Genomic DNA, 23,968 nt, shown 5'->3' with positions numbered 1-23,968 from the left:
TGTCTGCTTTATAGTAGATGGATTGGGGAGAAGAGAAACTGGAAGCAGAGAAATCACTTCGGATACTTTTCCAGGATTCCAGGCAAGAGGTGATGAGGGCCACAATTAGGGCGGTGGCTCTGCGAATGGAAAGAAGAGGATGGATATGAAGGATGTCATGGAGCTAGAGTTGACAAGACTTGTCAACTGATTCTATATTCAGGGTGCAACAGTGAAAAGTTGAGGGGGGATTCAAGGTTGTAAATCTGGTTAGTAACAACACTTCAACAGGAATGGGAAAGTTAGACAGAAGGGTGAGTTTAGTGGGGGTGGATAATGAATTAGGCATGCTGTGCAGAGACGGACATGACAATATTTAAACTTGGGAGGAATCTTTGTGTAGATGACAATTAGAACAAGAAAAACTGATGAGATTCTGGAGAGAGCATAGAGAAGAGCCTAGCTTAAAGTTATTAGCAGATGGGCCATAGATTTACTACTGACCCCATAAAGGAAACTAAGAAATTTTCATCAGAAGGACAACCTGGAGAAAGCAATGTCATGAAAAACTGATAAAGGAGAAGGGAAGAAGTGGCCAACAGCAGCAAAAGCTGCAGACGGATCATGGGATTGTAGATTTTTAGAAATGGAAGAGGTCCTTTAAGGTCATCTAGTACAACATTCTCATTTTACAATTGAGAGAGCTTAAATGACTTGCCCAGGCCACCCAAGTATTAAGTAACAGAACTAGGATTTGAAGGTAACTACTTTAACTACCTTAACTAACCATGTGTGTTTGTGTAGAGATCCTGGTCCTCTAAACCCTGACTTTCAGGCCCCTCTTATGTGTCATCTTTTCCTATTAAAATGTGAACTCCTTGATGGCCAAGGCCTGTCTGTCTTTTTTGCTTGTACTTGTATCATGTCTGGCACATAATAAGCAGTTAATAAATGCTTCTTGACTTGAGGTTACTTGACCTAACATCTCTGACTCCAAATCCAGGGCTTATTATGATGTATTTTTCCTCAAGAAGGATGAAGGTTTTTTAATTTAGTATTTGAGACCATTGGTAACTTTAGAAAGAACAGCTTCAGTCAAAATGGTAGGTTTAGATGCCTGATTGAAAGGTTGAGGAATGATGGGGATGTGAAGTTGGGGCAGAAAGTGCAGATGGATTTTTCTAGAAGTTTGATTGGGAAAGAGAGAAGGAATGTGGAGATGATAGCCTGAGGATATTGTGGAAGAGGTGTGTGATTTTTGTATTGGTTTCCATTTTTAATAGTTGGGGAAACTTGGACATATTTATAAGCAGAAGGGGAAAAGAGAGTTCAAAGGACAGAGAGAGAGAGAGAGAGAGAGAGAGAGAGAGAGAGAGAGAGAGAGAGAGAGATGATGATGATGATGATGATGATGATGGATCCAAACTTCACATAACAAATCCCCTTAATAAAAGAATTTGTTCTGTAAAACTTAGACTCAGTTAAAAGGCTGCCCCCTAGGATCTAGAAGGCCACATGTGGTCTTGGGGCTGCAGGTTCCCCACCCCTGCTCTAGACTATTAATTGAAGAGAAGGTCCAAATCCTTGTCTGGGAGTTCCTGTGCTAATGAAATCAGAATTCTAGTTTCTATCCCTGGCCCCTTCAAAGGCTATGCCTCATGATCCTGACCATGCAAGGAGAAGTGATCTGATCTTATAGAATGGTGAATAACAATCTTCACCTCACATGTATATGAAAGAATCCTTTAGTATTACTCTTCCTGGTTCTTAGGCTCATTAACGTTCAGATATCTTCCTATGCTTGTCTCTGTGTTCACTACAAATTTTATTTCTCTCTTTCCATTTGAGCATCATCACTTCCTTGTTCACTTTGTCATAGTCTTGCTGAGTGGTACAGGTGATTATTTTCATTTGTAAAATTTTCTCCTTACTAAGCCATTGATTCAAATCTCTCTGTCTCTTAGTTAATGTACATTTTCTTCTGTCCTTTAATGTCCTACTGCACATGGCCAGACTTTTCAGAGAACATCTTTATCTTACTCTGTAATGTTATATATGCAGTATAATTATCTTGGTCTTTAGTTATTTCATAATACATTCTATGGAATTTCACGAAAAACCTGTCAAATAAAAGATATTTTATGCAATTTAATTTTACATAGTACAGCGAGTTTAGAATAAAATCAAACAGTGGAACAACAAATTGCTCCTACTATATGCCTGAATTATAGAAGAGTTATCTATTAGAGATTATAAAAAGTAGGACTCTCAGAAGTCTTAATAATATTTAGTGTATTCAGAGTGCTATGACTTCATTCTTGCTCACTTCAAAAGCATAATAAACTCTTGTCCAGGTTTGGATCAAGGCCAATATTACCATTAACTTTTCTCATAAAGTTTGATTAGGGGCATAACAAGCCTTTTGTAATTAAGTGAAGTGCTTTAGAAATTTATGTGCTGTCCACGGATTGTCATACTCTGAGAAATACTGGAGTTTTATAAAAATCTATAACCTTAGGAAGCTAGTAGAATTTCTAGCTAAGTTGTCGCTTTCTGATGGGAATTATCTTCTCTAGGAAGCATTTAATTTGCTTTTTTTTTCTTTAAATGCATCATAAACCTTCAAGTTCCAGTCCTTTAGATTAACAAGTAATTATAACTGCATTTAAATAACAAATTAATTGTATGTACCCTTCTAGCTTACAGGTTGCTACATTTTCTCATCATTGTCCTTGTGATCTATTAATGTATGGTTGTTTTTCATTTTCCCATTCTGAGGATTTGTTCTTCAAATTTCAAATAAAGATATACAGTTCCAAATTTAGTAAACAACTTTATGATTCTGTGGCAGGAATTATTTTAGGCTTTTTTTTGTTTTGTTTTTAGAATATACTGTGCATGTTATCACATATTTAAGGAAATCTTTGTTTCAGTCGTGTGATATAGTCATATAGAAAAGATGAGATTGCTTTTCCAATAAGAAGCAGCCTTTTACTGATGATGAAGAAGAATTCTACCTCCCTCATGTCAAAAAAGATAAAGCACTACATATGTCAAGTGAGACAGATGCTTTTGGATATGGTCAGTGTGGGAATTTATTTTCATTGATTACGCATATACATTAAAAGGGTTCTTATTTTCTTGTTTGCTTTTTTCTCCCTGGAGTTGGGGGATGGGAAGGAGTAAAATGCCTGATAATCAGAAAAAACATAATGACATATAGGGCAATAACATGTCCTGTCTATGTTACCCCAAAAGAAGCTTCTCTTTTTTGACATTTCAGAGTTTTAAATAATTTCCAGTACTGTCACCTAACTCACAGGGACAGGAGGAGTATCTCTTATTCCCCATAAATATTTTCTGACCCTTCCATTCCTCTGTAACTTCTCCTTCTTTGCAGTTGTCATCCAATTACATCGTCTTGTTGAGACTTTTTTCAGTTATATATGGGCCTGAAGAATACTTTTTTAACTTTCCACCTTGCTTACAGACTTCCTCTCCACCTCAACTTTTTTCATCACTGTTAATGACTTTACTACCCATGTTGATGATCCCTTTAAACATTCTGGCCTCCTGATTTATTAGCCTCCTCACCTCCCATGACCCCTTCATTTATACTTCCTCAGCCACTTACTGTGACTCAAAACTGCTTCTCTCCATTATCCTGAAGTCTGAAATCTTCTCTCTGACAACCATCTCCCATCCTTCCACCTCTTTTATAACCTCATCCCTTTTGGATCTGCTGTCCATCATCATCTTGAACTCTGGTCCCTCTGTTCTTCCTGTTCTCTGCCCCTATCTCTCAAACCCCTCTGCTAGCTTTACTTCCTGCTTGTAGTCATGATTTTATAATTAATCATTTCAACAGGTCGCCATTTTCCACTTTCTACCTTGTCTTCCCGTTGTTAAATCCCACAAATCCCCAAACATGGGGCACTCCCCACCCTCACCATTCACCTTCTCTTCCCTTGCTCCAGAGGAGAGCATTCCTCTAGTAAGAGATAGCCTTGCAGTGGCTCAGAGACAAGAGGTTGAAGAATTTCATGTATGGAAAACAGCAAGTGGGCAGGTTTGGCTGGACAATAAATGCTTGCCAAATGAATCTTCCTAGATATGTTTTATATGACTTCACATATATAATCCTTATCAAATTGCTCACCTCCTCAAGGAGGGAGGGAAAGGATTCAAAATTTAAAAAAAAGTTTACACTTTTTACATGTAATTGGGAAATATTTAATGAAATTAATCAAAATATATGGAAAAAAAGACTTTAAGCCTTAAAAAAAATTACAATTACTAAATCATACATCTGACTATGCTAGACACCTGTGAAGAACCTTCATTTAAGGCTCTCTACTTCATCTGTTCAGCATTCTAATGAAGTGGTTCTCTAGTTTCGTGCTACCTCTTCATATCTCTGTGCATTTTTGCAAGATGCCTGAAATATAATCTCTCCACCTCTCTACATATAGAATAATTCTTTTCTCTTAAGGTCTAGCTGAGGTACTTCTTCCCTGACGCATTCCTTCATCCTCTCAGCTGAAAGTGATTTTCCCCTTAATAAATTTTCTTCTAGAATACTCTCTGGACCTCTTGTTGGTCTTTATTCCATTTCCATTTTATTTTGTTTCATTTTTTTTGTCTACATGGTCTTATCCCCACCCCACTACACCCCTATCTCCTTAATTTAATGCCCTTAGTGGCAGAGGCTGCCATTTTTCATGTTCGTACCCCCAGCACCTTGGATATAGTAAATGCCTAACCAATTTGAGTTGAATCTAATTGAAAACTGCCGTAAAACTTTTCTCCCATGAACTCTTCCCATCTTGAATTAATCTTTTTTTTATCTGCAAATTCTGCCAACTCAACCTCTAATAGAAAATAACAGAATGAGATCAACATGATTCTTTTAACTGAGTCAGCAACACTCAGTTTTGGAAGGAAATGGGAATTTCTGAAAGAAAGAAGAGTATGCTCTATATAGTAATCACAAAAAGGCCCATATACACAGTACTTTAAGGTTTATAAAGCTCTGTTTTAGATGTAGTAGAATGTAGTCAGCAGTAATGTCAGGCTGGGGTAGTACAGTATTCTGAGGAGATGATAATGATCTTTGGTAAGTATTTATATAACACATTTTTCGCCAAGTGCCTCAAGGTTTAGAGAAACCTCAACTATAACAAGTGATTTAACTAGCTGTGTTCAGCTCTGAAACATTCTTTTCCCTCTGTTATAGTTTTGTTGTTACTGTTCCCTTCACTTTCTGTACTTTGGCAAATTTCCTTACAAGAATCATGGAATTGTGTGTTAAAAATTCTGGCTCTCCAGTTTAACTTCTAGTTATGTGACCCGAGAATGGCCAAATTAAGCTTTGTCCTAAACCTATTTCTTATTCTCATTTCATTATTTGTCAGTAGCACCATAATTAACCCAGTCTTCCATGTTTAAAGCATGACTTTTTTTATATATGTATGTATATATATAATATGTATATATGTGTATGTATATATGTGTGTGTATATATACATATATGTATATATGTGTATATATGGATATATACATATATATATCCATATATATATAAAATCATCTATATCTCCTGTCAATTGCTAAAGCCTGTTGATTTTGCCTTTGTAACGTTTTTCACATTTGTCTCTTCTTTATTCCCATTGCTGCTCCCCATTTGTGATGTACCCTCATTACCAAGACTGTTGCAGTAGCATCCCAATAAGTCTTCCCATTTTGATTCTCCCTCCTTTTTGGCTTCCTTCATCTCTTAATCCCACACTATTTTGCATTATATTTTTCAATATTTTTCCTTTTGTACTCTATGTCAATGTATAAGGAAGGTAAGAGAATGTTGTAGTGGGATTGGCCTGTGCCCTGAGGGGAAAGGGAGGGGCTGATGGTTGTGACCAACCTTTCCTCTCCTCTGGGAGAGTTCACATTCTTGGTCTAAGTACTATAAATTCCTCAGTTGTATATATTGAATAATCTTGGCGAATCCTGTGAAATTCTTCAGAGGATATCTCTATGTTTTCATCCACTGCAAGACATGTAGGTTCGTAAACTATAATTATTTTTGTGGTTGTCTTTTTCTTTGGCTCATTATTAGCAATACAGGGTGAAATGACTAATTGTCATACTATGTGTTTCTTCTTGTTGCGTTTGGGTATGCAATGAAACCAGCATTGTTAACTTCTTTATTAGCCTCTCCTAAGGGAATCTGAGAATCATCCTTCAATTTAATTGCCACTTCTTGACGTCTTCTGGTTTCATTTCTAGTGAGCATATAAATATTGATATATTTCATTTGCTAGAAGAGTATAGAGCGTGTTGGTCATCTGAGAAGGATCTCACGTTTAGCGTACTAAAAATTTTCTTAGTGTTACTAGATTACTTAAAATCTATGTGATTTTTTTTTTTAGCATTTTCTGATTGTTGCTACTATCATTGCTGAAGTAAAAGGGGGAGCCACAGGACTGAGGCATATTTTGTATTTTACTTTGTTTTGTGGATTGCCCTGGCCAACAGATTCATAAATTAAGGGACAGTCTATTGGTAAAGAGCCCCTCCATATTTAACTAGGCTTGTCTTCAATAGACAGAGGTTCCTTTTGGAAATATACTTGAGTCCTTTTCAGCTTAGCAAGACTTGTCTTGTAGAGTCTTTGAGAATCCTGCATCATCTTTTTGCCATAATGAGAACTTTTTGGAGAATAGGGTTGTTGCCTTTTTGTTGTGTAAATACATCAGTGAATATTAATTGAGTTTCTACTTCATAGCATCTTATTTTAGAAATTCAAAGTGTGTTTACCAATATCAAAATTTCAAATTATCATGTATCTCTTTAACTTGAAAAAATAGCTATGTTATAGATGTAAAAAAATTTCTAAAATTGAAAAGATTAAAATATTCACAATTAATCTATTGCCATGTGCCAACTAAGGTAGGATTACTAGCAATTAAGGAAAAACCCACAAGGTAGAAGGATAAACCTTACCAGAGGGTAAAAGGTGATGATCAGGGCACACTTGGAAGCAAGATGAAATACTGAGGTCTGACTTAGTTACCAGAGATTTTATGGACACTATTATCCAAGAGATGGAAATAAGGACTTTGATGAGTTTTGAGTCAGTCTAAGACAAGGGAATCTACTACTGATTAGTGTGTTAAAATTCACAGAGCATTCAGAAGTTCATTTGTACTCAAGATGCTACCTGGAAGTTCAGGTAATTTTATTCCAGAGAGGTTCCTGTGCCTTGTCCTGGATGACCCTTCATGGTCTCAGGAGGGCAGCACTGTGCCATATGCTGAATCTGTCATCTTCCAAGATCCAAGTGCATAACTTGCACGTTAGGCTGGCTTTGACCATGGCTTGAATTAGTAAAGAACTTACTGAATATTATTTTTCTAACTAAAAAGGACAAGTGAATCTTCCATTATTATTTCTGACTAATAGGTAGCTTAGACTCTGGGAAAAGCTGAGTAGCAAGTACTGAGCTCTTAGATAGAAGGTTATTTCCAGGCATACCCATTGTGTAATAAGGTAACATGGGGTGAGGGGATTTTCCCCATGGCTACATGGATATATGTTATCTTGGGAATTTGAAGATTTAATACTTACTTTGAAAGGAACAATATTTATTACTGCCCCATTCCATTTACCATAGCTCCTGTTTATTCCCAGTTTCTTTAAAAACAAAATAAACAAGAAGAGTAAAAAGTATATGTAATCATTTTTTTAAAAGATCACCGAACATTTCCTAAACAATAAGTAATTTTTTTTCCTCTTTTGGATTCTTTTAGGGCTTTCTACCTGGACAAGTCAAATTCACCTCCTAACTCCACATCAAAAGCTGCTTATATAGATAAGGTAAAAGAAGATAAAATTTAATTTAATGTTTCTTTGTCAGCTAAATGCACTACGCTGCTAACCTGTTTAATTTTGTCTTAATGGGATAATTTTGACTTATTCAGTGGTAGTATTTGAATTATCCAGTTCTGTCATCTCAGAGGAGTGGTAATAGCACATTTTTTCTAGCCCATTTAGTAAACACAGAAAGACCCTGTAATTGCAACATGTCTCTTGATGGAACTTTTGACTTTCTTTATGTGTGTTTTCTCCTGCAGCTCATGAGACCTCTGAATGCTTTGGATGAACTTTATCGCCTGGTAATCTCATTCATTAGATCCAAACGAACAGCGGCCTGTGCTTACACAGCATGCAGTGCCTCAGGAGTTGGATTGCTGTCAGTTTCTTCAGAACTCTGCAATAGGCTGGGAGCATGCCATATCATCATGTGCAATAGTGGAGTGCATAGGTAGGTGTCCTCATCCATCTTTAGTGTTTCAGGAGGAAATGTGAGGTTTTGCATATTGTGTCCTACTTTTGTTTGTTTACTTGAAAAGGGGGTATTATCTAACCACATTTTTGAACCAGAAGCAATCAAATATTCTGAACATTTTTTTAGAAAAAACTTTGCAGATTTGGTAATTAAAACAAAATAATTTATGAGTAATGATCACTGAGCTTAATAAATACATTTTCAACTGCTGCTTGTTCGTACAAATAAATACAATTATAATTGATGCTGTAAACAACAATTCAGGTTTATATCAATGCTGCATTTTGTTAATAAAGTCTCAGTTTTGTCAAGAGGTTCTATATTATTATCATTAGAGATGATTAGTAGTAGGTGTTCAGAACAGGTAAAGTGCATTTAAATCCCCTGCAACCCCATAGGTATGAATCTAAAGAGTTTGGGGAGGGGTTTGTTTGTTTTTTCCCTTTTGTTTATACCACAAGTAGAATTGTGTTCTGTATCAAAGACAGAATTCCTACTGAGGAACAGAAGAGAGATCTTTTTAGGGAAATCTTCGCTCAATGATTTTGTCTTTGACAGTCACGCTTTAGAGAAGGATGGTAGGGGCGGAAAAGGTGAGTGTCCAAAAATATAGATGACTAGGAGGGAAGAAGTAAAGTTGGTTATGGAAATAGATTACTTTTTGCTCTTTTGTCACTTTATCAAATGTTGGAGGGACTATAGGAAAATGTACATGTTGATGCATTGTTGGTTTAACTATGAATTGGTCAGCTATTCTATAAAGCTAGTTGGAATTATACTAAAAGTTACCAAACTACATGTGCCTCTTGACCCAGTGATTTCATTAGTAGTCATATACCATAGAGATGTCAAAGACGGTGGGAAGTGCTCCACATTTACAAAAATATTTATAGCAGCACTTTTTAATAGCAAGGCACTAACTGGTACTTCTCAATTAAAGAACACTGGAATCAGAGGGCATTGGTTCAAAACATAATTCTTCCTCTTACTACTGGTTTGACTTAGGCAAGTCAGTTAACTTCCTTGGGTCTTAGTTTCTTTATCTATAAAATGAGTGAGTTGAACTAGATGTCCTCAGCAAGGTGGGGGAAGTCCTGCATCTATGAATGTAATGGAAGATGATTGAGTCCTAAGAAATAACAAATATAAACAAATAAGATAAATTTGAAAAGGCACATGAGCTAATGCAGAAGAAAATAAGCAGAATAAAGAGAACATTTTATATAATGATCACACTGATGTAAAGGAGAACACTATTGAGAGACAAATTAATAATTCAATTCATTACCCAGTAATGACTTCAGAAAACTTCCAGATAGTCAAGAATGCCACTTATTTTTTTGATAGAGAAATAGTAGACTAGAGATACAGAATAAAGCTTGCATTTTCAGGGTTAGCCAATATATTTGTTTTGCTTGAGTGTACTTACTGGTTACAAAGGATTTTACTGGAGGAAATGTGTCACTTATGTAAAAATAAAGATATTAAATAAATGATTTTTAAAAGCAAAAATAAAACAAAACAAAACAGAAACAGTTAGTTGGAAATCCCTGTTTACATGTCCAGAATCCATTATCTGGTGATGAAGTAAATAATTTATAACTTCACCCTCTTCTTTCCTATCTCATGACTGCAGAATGGGTCAGAGATTAATGGGTCCTTGATTTGAAATAGCAGTCTTCTGTCATCAGATGGAGCTTTTTTTTTAAGCCTGTAGAAATAGGACTAGGGTATATATTATTATAGAATTTCCTGCTTTTTTCTGGTCCAGTATAATTCACCTTATAAAATGTGTTTGTTCTGTTAAAGTAATATTTTTACCTTTTGCATTTTGGATGTTTTGTTTTGTTTTGGTTTTATTTTACTTTCTTTGTATCCCTAGCATCCCTATCTTTGTAGCCTTGCAACTGCATCTGACACATAGTAGACACTTAATAAACTTTTGTTGACTTGACTTGAGGTAGATTTAATATGTGGTTTTATTTTGCTGCTATTTTAATTATGATTGTATTCATTTCATGTTTTACTTTTATACCTCTATTATAAAGGAATCATTATTATGGTTCAATTGAAAATATAAAATAACTAATTGGCAGAATAAACTGTAGACTTTTGAAGTAGTCTTTTCTTAGAAGGGCATTGTACCTCTGAGTGAACTTCCCCCAAACAAATCATCTATTCATGACTTCATTACATCAACAGATCTATTATTTAATTGCTTCAGTGAGTCTCTTCAATGGTTCATTCAGACTGCAACCCATCCGTGCCTTTCTTACTGTACTATTCTTATCCATACTGCCCTGGAAATCCTCTCTAGAGGATACAACAGTGTGTTGGTGTCCTTTCTCTAGGCTTTATTTATTTATTTATTTTTACGGTTCTTTGGGTCCCAATGCAGCAGCATCATAAAATCACAAGATTAGAATATCCAAGTTGGAAGGTGCTTCACAAATCATGTACTCCATACTATACCTGAATAAGAAAGCCCTTTACACCCAACATGACACAGAATGCTCCAGCCTTTGCTTAAAGTTCTTCATTGGAGCTGGGAAGCGGGAGGGAGATCTTCTACCAGCTGAGGAAGTCCTTTCCACTGTTGGATCATTCTAATTGTCAGGCAGATTTTTTCCCCCTGTTTTCCACATCCAAAATCAAACCTAAATTTGCTTCTCTGCAACTTCCAGGCATTGCTTTCATTTGTACCACCCGGAATCAAACAGAATTGTTGTAGTCCTTCTTCCAAATGGCAAGCCTTCAAAGAGCTGAAGGCAGTTATTGTGAACCCTGATCCTTGTTGTATTGATGTCATTCCTTCAGTGGAACCTCATATAATGTGAGCATAAAGGAAAATCACTAATTTTTCTGGACCTTGGTTTCTTTGTCTTTTAAAGGAAGGAAGCTGAACTACATGACTTCAAGGTTCTTTTTAACTCTAAATCTTTTATTCTTACTTAAGTAGCAAGTGACCTGAATGTGAGAGAAAAGGCAGCTTGAGCCATATAATTCAAACCACCACCCATGCGGTCCTCTTGACCACAACTTCCCCTCAGACTGATTGGGATAGTCTAAGATCTTGAACACATTAGCCTTGGGAATAGCAATATCATCTAGAATAAATTGAGTGGTCGTGCTTCCATCCGGGACCTCTCAGACATCATTGAGAGGAGAAATCACAATGGAAAAGATCCCACCTTTCTATTACTAGTACCAATCATTGAACAACTGCTGTTGAAAGATAGATAAATTCAAGAACCTCAAGAACGTCTATAATTGTCCTTACCCCATCCTGGACCCTTGTCCTATTTCTAACTAGCCTACTAGTCTGCCCAATGAAGACGTGATGGGACAAATAAAGGTATTGAAGCCACAATTATTGAAGACTGAAAAGAAAGTTCTCTACATCAAAGTCCATGGCATAGTCTAATGGCTAAGTATCAGAAACTGATAGGATTTTATTAGTGGAAATAAGATTTAGAGATGATACATCAACATTTGCTTTTCTGCATTTTGAGGACCTTTCTATCTGACTGGAAGCTGAAATATTTTACAAGTTTTTTCCACCCCCATTAGATTGTAAGCTCCTTGAAATCAGGAAAAGTTTTTTTTTTCAATTTTGTCCCCACTGCTTAGCATAGTGCTTTGCTCATAGTAAATACTTAATAAATACTCTTTCACTCATTCATCCTTTTGCTTTCTTCACCATTCAGTTCAATTTGGGCTATTCCTATTCACTCATTCTACTTATTGGTTAACTCCATTTGAATTTTATGTTTAATCCTAGGAATCACAAGCAGTTTATCCAAATTATTCCCTTAGGCATGCAGCAATTTTAGAATGTTCTTTGTAAAAGGAACAGATATCTATCATGTAATCATTGCATAGTCACTGAATTCTCCTCCGAGTGTATCAGGTAGATGACTAATTATTTTGATTCCTGGAATATTATGACCTTCTGTCTTTCTGGCATCCAAGTTAAATTGTCCTTTCTTCAAGTTAAAACCACTCGAAAGTGATACAGTTTCCTTTCTATTATCCATGTGGGGATTTAGAAAATATGAACTTTGATTATGGTGAGTGATGTATTTATGCCTTCAGATTTGTAAAACATGTGCTGATGCTAGAAATCTCAAGTGTATTCCCTGAAGAGTCCTTTAACAATTGCAAGTCAGAAATTAGAAAGAAAATTAAACATTGACATCTATAATCTTTGCTATCAACACCTATTTACTATTAAATCTTCACAATGGAGGTTCACTCTAATAATTGAAATGATATTTCTGAGATTTTGTTCTATGATCATTTCAACTAAACATAGAAAATACCCTATAATCCATATTAGCTGAGAAAATGACATGATTCTGGCTAACTATTAAAGAATTCTTGGTTGGGATGGACTTTTTTTTAGCATATTGTAGGAAATCAGGAAATCTGTGATGATCTAAAGCATTAAAAAAAAACTATGGGGGCAACAAGGTAGTGGAATAGATACAGCTCCAGCCTCAGAGTCAGGAGGACCTGAGTTCAAATCTGGCCTCAAACACTTGAAGCTTACTAGCTGTGTAACCCTGGGCAAATTATTTAACCCTGATTGCCTCACCAAAAAAAAAAAGCAAAAAAAAGATTTAAAAAAACCCTACAGAACTAGAGCACTTACTTTTTGTTTTGAAAGAATCTAATTATTCACAGATTTCTAGTTTCTACTGACAACCTAAAAAATGTTACAGCTGCACATGCTGGATTTAAAAAATTAGTAGGAATAGACTTCAGAATGAATTATTGAAAAGCTACCCATAATATGTTTCCTGGTTCTGTGTTTTATTAAATTTTATTTCCTGAAGTACTGCTTTGCATATATTAAAGCTCCCTGGAAAACTTCCTTTTTGTCCACTTCTCTTATCAACAGTCTTATTCATTATGATTTCAGTTCAACTCAAGAAGCATTTATTGTGTGCCAAGTGCTTAATTCCTTAATTGCAGAGGAGTGTAGAATGTAAAGACACTGTCATCATTTCTACGAGACCACACACCACCTCAGCCAATAAACATTTAATATTTTTGCCAAGTGGAACAAAGTAGTAGTCAAGGGCACAAGAAGTTGAGAGTACAAGTTAATGTGCTTGAAACTCTGGTAGAGGAGGATGAAAGATAATATATAATATTGCTTCAGAAAACAACAACAACAACAAAAAAAACAGGATAAGAGTAGCCAGCTGAGAGTATTGTGACCTTTTGCTAAAGAAGGTTATTTTAAGAGCATCCAAACAAGCAACACAGGCAAAATGCTGTGTTCCAGGCCTTGTGCAGGGAGTACAGAAACAACAATTTAACTATCTTTGAACTCAAAGAGTCTATATTCTACTCTATGGGCCAACATGTATGAAAATATATGATGTGCACAAACTAGACACAAGGTAATCTTTTCCTGGCCCCGCTTACTTCATTTGACATCATTTCATGTGGGAAGGTACTAGCTGTTGGGGAATCAGAACGGCCTTCTGTAGTAGGTGGAACCTAAGCTGTGCTTGTGGTTTGTCCTTTGTTCTTGAAAAAGACCATGGTATCGGGGAGATGATGACATGACTTGCAGTTGACTTTGATTTGAGTGAGGGAGGGCTGTGCAAAGTCACCAGCCTCACTTTCTCCTCCAGAGCCATCTGGGTCCAGTGGCCAAATATCAATCAGAATGAACTAAGCTAAATCTTGAAGAAACCAAGGACTCCAAGACTCAGAGGTGAGGAGGGGAGATGATTCTAGGCTGGAGGAGAGCCAGAGCAAAGGTGCACAGAGAGCTAATGGTGTGTCATGTGCAAGGAACAGCAAGTAGTACAGTATGGCTGCACCACAGAGTATGTGGAGAGGATTAAAATGTTAAGACACTAGAGACGGAGAAAGAGGTCGGGTTGTGAAGGATTTTAAATAACGAAGGAGGTCAGCTGTAGTTTTTTAATTCCGTAGGCAATAGTGAGATAGCAGAGTTTATTGATATGATGGGATCTACTTCTTAAGAAAATCACAAGTGCTACGTGAAGGATAGGTTGTATAAGTGAAAGACCTGAAGACAGAGAACTAAATAGGAGACTAGTGAAATAATCTAGAGAAGGACCTCTATTAGGGCAGTCAATTTGTGAGTGGAAAGAAGAGGGTGTATATATCAGATGTTATAGAGGAAGAAACAAGATTTGTCGTAACTTGGTATGTGCGATAAATAAGAGTGAGAAGTTGAAGATGACACCAAGGTTGCAAACCTGGCTGTGATAGTGAAGTTTAAAGGAAAGGTGAGTTTGTGGGAGAGAGTATAAGAGAGGTGGATCCTGCAAGTGTATTATCTTTAGTTACAGAGGAAGAAACTGAAATTAAGAAATTGAGATGATTTGTACAAGGATGCATTGCTAGAAAATGGCAAAGCTGGGATTTGAACCCTAATATTTTGTTGACTCCAAGTCTATCCTTCTTGATACAAGATCACAAGTAGTGTTTTCATTTTAAAAAAAGTCAAAAGAGAAAAACATCAGAAATTATGTCTGTGAAGTTCCTATGAGAGTGGTCTAGATTGTGATGGGGAACCTGCAGCCTTGAGGCCACATGTGACCCTTTAGGTCTTCAGTCAAAGGACCACACTTGAGGACATAGAGGGCCGATTGTGGCCTTGAGGCTGCAGTTCTTCATCCCTGGTCTATACATTTCCCAAAGTATCATTAATGAAAACAGGAAAAGAGAACAGAAAGATGTTTGTAGGAACAATCCTCTCTATCCATTGTTTCTTCATGAGTTATTTTCATATTAATAGATTAGAAGGAAATTTCTTCGTTTTTCATATCTAATTCATTTATCCATTTGGAGCTTATCTTGGTATCTGGTGGCAGATGTTAGTCTAAATCTAATTTCTGCCATCCTGCTGTCCAGTTTTCACAGGAGTTTTTGTTGAGCACTGCATCCTTATCCGGTAGCTGGGATCTCTGTGCTTATCAAATACTATACTCCTAGGCTTATTTGCTTCTCTCTGTTCTCCATAATTTGTCTCACTAAATAAAACCATTCTGCTATCTTTGCCAAGAAAACCCGATATGGAGGTCACAGAGTCAGAAAGGACTGAAAATACATTTTAATAGTGTCTTTTGTAGTGTGGCTTGAGACCTAATGCTGCTAAGTCTCCTTTCTGCCCCCTGCTTTTTCATTATTTCTCTTGAGATCCTTGACTTTTTATTCTTCCAGTTGAATTTATTGTTATTTTTTTTCTATTTCTACTAAGTAATCATTTGGTAGTTTGATTATTATGGCATAGAATAAGCAAATCAATTTAAGTACTCTAATCATTTTGCTATCTTTGCTTGGCCTACTTGTAAACAATTAATATCTTTATAACTATTTAAGTCTATCTTTATTTCCTTAAAGAATATTTGTAGATGTGTTCTTATAGTTCTTGGTAGGTAGATTCCAAAGTATTTAATATATTCTGGAGGATTTTTTTATGGAATTTCTTTTTTTTTTCCTTTGTTCTTGCAAGGATTCCTGATAATTTACAGAAATGCTAATGATATATGTGGATTTATTTTACATCCTGTTTAATTTTATCAAAGGCTTATTTTGCGTTTATTAAGATATTCAAATTTTGTTGTTCTAATTAATATGGTCAATTATGTTTTCAGTTTCACTGATATTGAACTGCATTCCTGCATAATTCTTGCATTCTTGGCATAAATATAACATGATCATATTATGTGATATATACCTAGTAGTAAAACTTCTGGGACAAAAGGTATAGATATTTTAGTTACTTTATTTGCATTATTCTATATTGCTTTAAAAAGAGCTGTACTGATTTCACAGTTCCACCAATAGTGCATTAGTGTATGGGTCATTCAGGGAGCACTAGCACCTCTGATATGAGGGCTTGCTGAGCCCTTTTCAAGGCTGCTCATCCACCTTTGGTATCCACCTACCACCCAATCTCACTCGTGGCTCCAAGAAGCTGTAGTATGTGCAGTGTCCACAGCCTGGTAAAATTATCTTGGTAGGTGGGCTAAACCAGGTTGAAGATAACCGACAGGCCTCAAACCAGTCACTGAGTTAGGTGGGTGTCTGCCCCAAGCATATAAAGACTTCCTAGTGAAATTTGCTGATGAGAACAATTTTTCCAAACAACTATGAAGGTGGCTGAAGCAGCTATGGAACATTAGAGCTTTGTCAGACATCTAAGATGGCAAGGTCATCCACTGTGTCACAGGCCATTGACAGTCATCTTGACTTTTGTCCTACCACTGGACCTCAGTGACTCTGAAAGAGAGAACGAGGCTGACTGTTTTGTACAACTCTGCCTCACTTAACTCCAGTTCGTGCACAAGTTAAGGTATCACCCATCATTTACTATTTTATCCCAACACCTAGATTTCTTTGGTTCTCTTCAGAAACGAAGTAGAAACAACGCTGTATAGCCTGCCAACTCTCCCATTCTTTCCCCAACCCCATCCTTTAGGCTGGATAGATGAATTGTGAGAGGAGATTAACAGGCATCCCCTGCCTAAAGTCTTTACATTTTCTCTCTCTGATAAAGTTCATTAGCCACATATAAATAAATAGCCCTGTTGCTGTTTTCAGCAGCTACAAGAGTAGCTTCCTGAGGTTCAGTGTCACATGCAGAAAGAAGGTAAAAAGTGGATAGGTATGAATAGTAGATGGAATGGAGTGGTGGGGTCCAGGCTGTGCAGTGGATTGAAAGGGTGCCATACGAATGGAGTGAGAGAATAAAGGGAGAGAGTGGGGACAGAGCAAATGAAAAAAAGTCACCTGCACCCATCTCATTCAGAAAAAGCCCAATTTTCGAAGTTTGTTTACCATTCTCAATTTACTGGATGCCCTTTAACTTAACACAATACACAAATATAAATAGAGTGTTGGTGTACTAGAGGCTCAGTATGAGTTTTTTTTGTTTGTTTTTTGTTTTGCATTTGTGTGGTAAAACAAAACCAAAAAAAACCAGAAAACAAATATTTACTTTAAAAAAAACAAAACAAATTTTTTTCCAAGTTGGAGTGGTGGTGTTATTTTTGGCATGGTCATTTTTTGCATAATTTATTTTCATCATATGAATAACAACAATAATAACATTTGTATTGTGATTTAAGTTACAAAACATGTTACACATTTAATATCATCTCTGATCCTCACAATAACTAACCCCGACATTATCTACATTTTACAGATGAGGAATCTGAGGTTGAGAGAAGCTGTTGCTTGACCAAAGTCACAGAACTAGTAAACGTTTTAGGCAGGTTTTGAACTCAGGCCTTTCTCACTCTACATCCAAGTTTCTGTGCACTAAATCACTGCAAAGATCTCATTTTTCAGAAGTGGCCTTCTGGGACAGTCTCAATTTTGAACAATATAATTCCTCCTTTGACAGTGAATATGCATTTCTGCACAATAGATAACAGGGGCTTGAGGGTAAAAGCATAAGTGCTGTATATGTGTCTATTTGTGGGAATAAGGAAGAAATGGAAGAGGTGGCTCTAGGTAATCAAATATGGAAGAAGCCACACACTCTTCCATTTGAGAGGCAATTTATCTTAATAGAGAGTATTGTATTTAGAGTTCAAATCTGGCCTCAGACACTTACTTGCTGTGTGACTCTGGCAAGTCACTTAACCCTATTTGTCTCAGTTTCCTCATTTATAAAATGAGCAGGAGAAGGAAATGGCAAACCACTCCAGTATCTTGGCCAAGAAAGCCCCAAGACTTACAAAGAGTCAAACACAACTGAAATGACTAAATAACACTGGATTTAAGAGTCTGAGGACCTCAATTCAAATTTTTGAATATGCTGCTTAATACTTGTAGGTGCTTGGGAAGTCACTTCATTTCCCAGGGTCTCAGTTTCCTCATCTGGAAAAAAGTAGAGGGGATTCAACTTGATGATATTTTATGTCCTTCATAGTTTGAAATCTATGAAATCTAGCCTCATTAGTGTGTTTCTTAGTGTCCTGGGGACCTATCTCAGCTATCAATCAATAATAGGAACGAAAAGAGTATCTAGCTTATATTGGTTACTACTAATGGATAGTTTAGCTTTTGTTTATTCTTCTATTTCTTCCCTCATTTTTATTTTACATTTTTTCCCTTGTCCATTAGACAAAAAATAGATCCCATAAGGATGGGCAACCTCTTGACAAAGCATCAAGAGAAATAGATGCCCTCATACCTAGTACTCATAGTCACAGTTACATTTTGCCCAAGTTACATGTAAATGCCTAGTATGTCATCAAATTAATTTATCTTTATATAAGTAAATAGCCTATTTGATTCTACATTGTGGCTTTCTAAAAAGTTGCTGATTTGGGAATGAAGGAAGTCTGGGTAGGTGGAAAGGGAAATTTTTTCCCTGATAGAGGAAATTAGGAAGGGTGCCAAAGGGATTTCTAAATCCCCTTATTGTTTTCTACACTGCAGCAACTTTCCATTCAATGTAGTGTTTGATTTTTTATTCATTACTCCTGTGTCTGCCTATCAGCCAACCAGTTTTTCATTATGCAATAAAAATCAGGATGCTCCAAAAATATCAGGGCTGAAAACATTGTCTTTCTTCATCCAAAACCAAGGATAACGCCTTCTACTTTATTTGTTGCTGTTCCCCAGCCAGTAGGAACAAGTAAAATTAAAATAAAAGTTATATATCTAGAGAAAGTTATTCAGAAATTGAAGTTTTAAAAAAGGGCAAATGAAATGTAAATGATTCAGGATAAGTCAAGGAATCTTGATTGGTACTTATTCCAGGAATTTATAGCAGAATGTTTTTTAGATGCACCATTCATTGTAACATATATGTATGTTATATATGTGTATATGTATGTATATGTGTATATATAATATATGTATATCTATACACATATATGTACACACATATACATATATATACATATCTATCTAAATGTGATAGTCTTGGCATTTGTTTTTACTAAGACTTCATTATTAAAGTTAAGTTCTATGAGGATAGGAAGTATCTCACTGTTTGTATCTTCAGAGCCTACCTTAATGCCTAGTATATAGTAAAGCACAGTAAATGATTTATTGAAGTCCACCCTGGCAAATACTGCAGTCATATGCTTCTAACTTCTGATATTTCTAGACATACTTTTGAACCAAAGCACTGGTACAGTGAAAAACCAATGGAGTTGGAATCAGAGGACCAATGTTGAAATCCCAATCCTGCAACTTATGAGCTATGTGATCTTATCAAGTGATTTATCTTCTTGGCCCTCAGTGTTTTCATCCATGAAATGCTGAATTAGATGACTACCATGATACCTTCCTGCTTTAAATTTCTTATTTTATTAATTTAACTGAGTTGGGGCTGGGAGGAATACTCTTTCCAAACGGAAGCATACTATAATATAGGGGGTAAAGAGCTCTGGATAGCTCGTAACACTTGAATTCCATTCTAGGAGATTTAGTGCCTAGGAATGTTGTAGAGACCCTACCATAGAATGACCCTCATAACCCAGAGTTTGGGAGGGCTATTAATGGCTGAATTGCATGATTTTACTTGTGACTTAAGCTCTAAAATAATATCATAGTGAGACTCTTGTATGGAAAGACGTTTACTATTTAATAACATGATATTTACTAAAGATAGAGAACGAGGCCAAGGGAAGTGGTCCCCATCCTCATTTTTTTGCATTATAGATTTTTAATTTATTGCGTCAAGGAATTATTAGACTGTAATTGAGTATAATTTTATTTTGCAATAAAATCTGCAAGGACAAATGCTGTGACAATTCTGGGAGTGCTTTGAAATAAAAATATATCCTAAATATGCCTAAGGTTCTTACCTTAAAATATCAGTTTTTCTGATATGGAGCAGAAACTTGTAGTTATCCCTTCTTTTGAAGGATTTGATGGTTTGACTAAACTTTGAATAGACTTTGGTCAGATATTTCTTTCAAAACCAGAAATGAACTTTTGTGATTTCCATCATATTTGACATTAAGCATTGGTGCTATTTGCTATCAAAAACTCTCGTGTCATGTCATGTGTACATGAATGAATATTCTCTTTATGGCTTCTTGATGACAATTGAATTAACCCTTGATGGGAAGTCTGTTCACTTTACTAGTCTCAAGCTCAAAGTTTCCTCAGATGTATGTACATATAATGTCCATAGATCTATGCACTGATTTATAAGTAGGTATATGGGCATATGAAACTAGGCTGTGTGTGCTATGTCACTGATAATTGGCTAACCAAATAGACTAACATTTGGGTGGTAGAATTTTTTAGATGTTTCTTTCCTTTCATAGTAATGGGCTTCCCAGGGTCATTCATCCCCTTGAAATAATATAATCTGACAGCTAATGCTCAAGCACATATTGTACTTCAGTGAATTCAACATAGCACCAATTGGCCTTAAGAAAGTTGTCATTTATATAGTTTGCCTCATAGAAAAATTCTCACAAAATAGAATGCCAAAACTTATAAGACACCATAGAAATCATATAGTTTAACACTCTCATTTAACAGTTGGGAAACTGAGACACAGCAGTGAAGTTATTTGTCTAAAGCTGTAAAGAAGGTATATAGCAAATCTGATTTTTCAGTCCAAGTCTTCTGCCCTCCAGTCTAGTGATCTTTCCACTGCTGCATTGGGAATACTGTACAAACTATTATGTTATTCAGTCTGTTTATTCAAAAAATGCAACTTTTTAATCTGTAATGACATGTAAATACATATGTACAAGTAGTCAAGAAGCACACACACACACAAAATAAGCCCAGGCAGTCCATATTGTGGGTACAGGTTGTGTTCAAATAAGTTTAATTTTAAACTGAGTTGTTTTGAAATCAATTCATATTCCCATAAAAACAATTCTATAAAGGGTTGTTATGCTTCCATACTAATCCACAAAAGCCCATTTAAAGTGTAATAACATAAAGTGTAATAACAACAACATACTTATAAGCTTATTTGATAAGGGAGTAGGAACAAAACACAGGAAAAAATATATAACAGAAATAAGTATCAGAGCTGATTGGTGGAGTAGTTTTTGCTTCAAACTCTCACACACACACACACAGTAGCTAGGTTGTATAGTGGCTAAAGCGCTGGTCCTGGCGTCAGAAAGACCTGAGTTCAAATCCAGCCTTAAACATTTAGACGCTGTATGACCCTGGGCAAGTCACTTAACCTCTGTTTTATTTAGTTTCCTCATTTATACAATAGAGATAATAATAGCACCTGCCTTCCAGGGTTGTTGTGAGGATCAAATGGGATAATGATTGTAAAGCACTTAGCACAATGCCTGGCACATAGTAGGCACTATATAAATGCTTGTTCCTTCCCTACCCTCTCACGTTGTCATTTGTCTCATTTCAATTAAGTAATTGAGGTTTTTTTTGGTTTTTGTTTTTGTTTGAAATCATCATGTAGACACTATTGTTAACTTTTAAAACAATTGTTATTTGGATTTTTGGAAAACTCTGCTACTTAGTAAATATTAATGTATCATTCTTGTGACACTAAAGGACAAGCAGACAAATAGTCAGGGTTTAAATAATGCAAATTGTTGTAAAAGTAGAACATTCAAGGTAACACAACTGAGTAGTTTAAATGAAGTGAAGGAGATGAGATAGCACATTTTATTTACTGTACCTTGGAGAGACATTTAAATATTATGCAAATTTTTCTCTGGGGATTTCCAATATTTAAGGCTTAATTCTGGCTTTTGTTCAGAGGAAAAGCAAATGACTTCAAAAAGCAAATTAACCTTTAGAGTATACCCATTCTTTCTTATGTTTTGGACATGATTTGAAAGCTACAGAAATCATATTAGTAGGAACACCAAAGGCTAAATCACCTGAATTAATTACCACCTGGGGTGTTAAGGGAAGGCTTCAAGGAGGAAGTGACATTTGTTCTGAGATTTAATCACATTACATAAAGAATCCTACAGCTAAATTGTGGGAAGTAAATTACTTTTCCCATCGACCATAATCTTCCAAAACAAAAGAATAATCTTTGGGAAGCCATTATTCTAGGAAAGGGGAACCTGTTATAGAAAGAGAGACCTAGCAAGATTTCTTAACCTTTGTAAGAGACTGAAAGAATGAATTCAACTATGATGAAACTTGGTGACCACACTTGCCCTTATGCTTTTATTGAGAATGTATCAGGTACCTCCTATGTATAAAGGATTATCTCAGTGCTAGAGGGGACAAAAGTTTAGCTAAGACACAACCCCTACTTCCATAGAGCTTAAATTCTAGAAAGGAGATGACATACAAACACAAATAAATATAATGCACAATATTACATACATGTAATAGCTCCAAAGCAAAGTTCCATTCTATGTCCAAGGGTAAAGGTTGTTACCAACTTGAGCTTTAAGGGAAGATTTCAAGGAGGCAATGACATTTGAACTAGTCTTTAAGGAATGGATATGAATTAAATAGGTGAAGAGGAGGACAAAGGATATTCCAGATAGAAAGTGTAAATGGTGGTATGATATTGGAAGATATATTAGAATAAACCAGTTTATTAGGTAGAAGGAGAATAAATCAATTTAACTGGAGTGTTAAATAGTTAGAAGGTAGTAATAGGAGTCAAAAATAGAATGGTAGATTGGCTTCAGATTAGAGAGAGGGCTTTGAATGCGAGGCTAAGGAGCTTGCATTTTACTTGGGAAACACAGAAGATTTCTGAACAGAGCACTATCATGAGCATATCTATGTGTAACCTCAGTTCCAAATGCCTTATTGGTGGAGATTCATCTTCTGTGCCAATGTGAGGGGTGAGGTATATATTAGAAAGGGAAAGAAGAGAAGTTTGATTTCTTCAAGTCTTCAAGCTCTTTGAGTCTCTTCAGGGTCTTTGGGTTGTCCAGTTGCTTCAGAAGCTTCAAGAAAAGAGAGAAGATGGACAATGCAACCACACCACATTATTGAAGGAAAAGACTCCAGGAAAAAGCCACCCTGATGGAGACTTCCTGGTCCTCTCATATAAAAGACATTGATCTCGAATGTAGAGAGAAGGAACTGAGAAGGATGAATGGGGTTACCCATAGCTATTATATAAGTCAATCCTCAATTTTAGTTTTGTGATCTGGGTGGTACATTTTTGAGAGGTATGTCCTGATTCATGCTTTGCTACCATCGGGCATCAAGATTTAAAAGCAAGCAAACAAAAACAAATCCCAGACGTAACATATGGCACAGACTTTCACAATTCTCATCAGTTCAGGTCTATATCTAAGGTTTGTGATATTGTTATTCAGTCATTTTAGTCATGTCCAACTTTTCACGATCCCATTTGGGGTTTTCTTAGGCAAAGGTACTCCAGTTTCCTCACTCTGTTACTTAAGTGATTCAAGATATTAAAAACATTTGACAATGAATGGCACAGTTGCTAAAAGAACTAGACTAGAGGGTTCTCCATCTTAGATAGAAACATTAATGAGCTTCCACATATTGATACAGTTTTTGAACAACAATGGAGCAAATGGCATATTATTTAAATGTGGTTCACTTCAGAAAGATAAGTTATGTCCTCCCAGAACTGAATATGAAAAAGAGAAGGGAAGGGATGGTATTTGATATTTTATGCCCAGTGCAAAGATCCATCTTTCCAATACAAATCTTTTTCCTGGTGAAGTTGTA

At 36.0% G+C, this 23,968-nt stretch overlaps 1 protein-coding gene across 1 annotated transcript in view; it reads left to right on the top strand.

Annotated features, from left to right (window-relative positions):
• The window catches only part of PREX2 (phosphatidylinositol-3,4,5-trisphosphate dependent Rac exchange factor 2), a 382,998-nt gene that overhangs the window by 304,741 nt on the left and 54,289 nt on the right, over window positions 1–23,968 (top strand). Inside the window, exons 36-37 of the mRNA XM_021002117.2 lie at window positions 7,788–7,854; window positions 8,112–8,302. Coding sequence (XP_020857776.1) covers window positions 7,788–7,854; window positions 8,112–8,302 — 258 coding nt within the window. The remainder of the gene's footprint in view (window positions 1–7,787; window positions 7,855–8,111; window positions 8,303–23,968) is intronic.

The sequence above is a fragment of the Phascolarctos cinereus genome, unplaced genomic scaffold (genome assembly GCF_003287225.1).
Source record: "Phascolarctos cinereus isolate Bilbo 61053 unplaced genomic scaffold, phaCin_HiC Scaffold_4;HRSCAF=312, whole genome shotgun sequence".
NCBI classification, from domain to species: domain Eukaryota; kingdom Metazoa; phylum Chordata; class Mammalia; order Diprotodontia; family Phascolarctidae; genus Phascolarctos; species Phascolarctos cinereus.
Note: the sequence above shows the minus strand (reverse complement) of the source record. Positions and strands in the feature narration are given on the sequence as shown.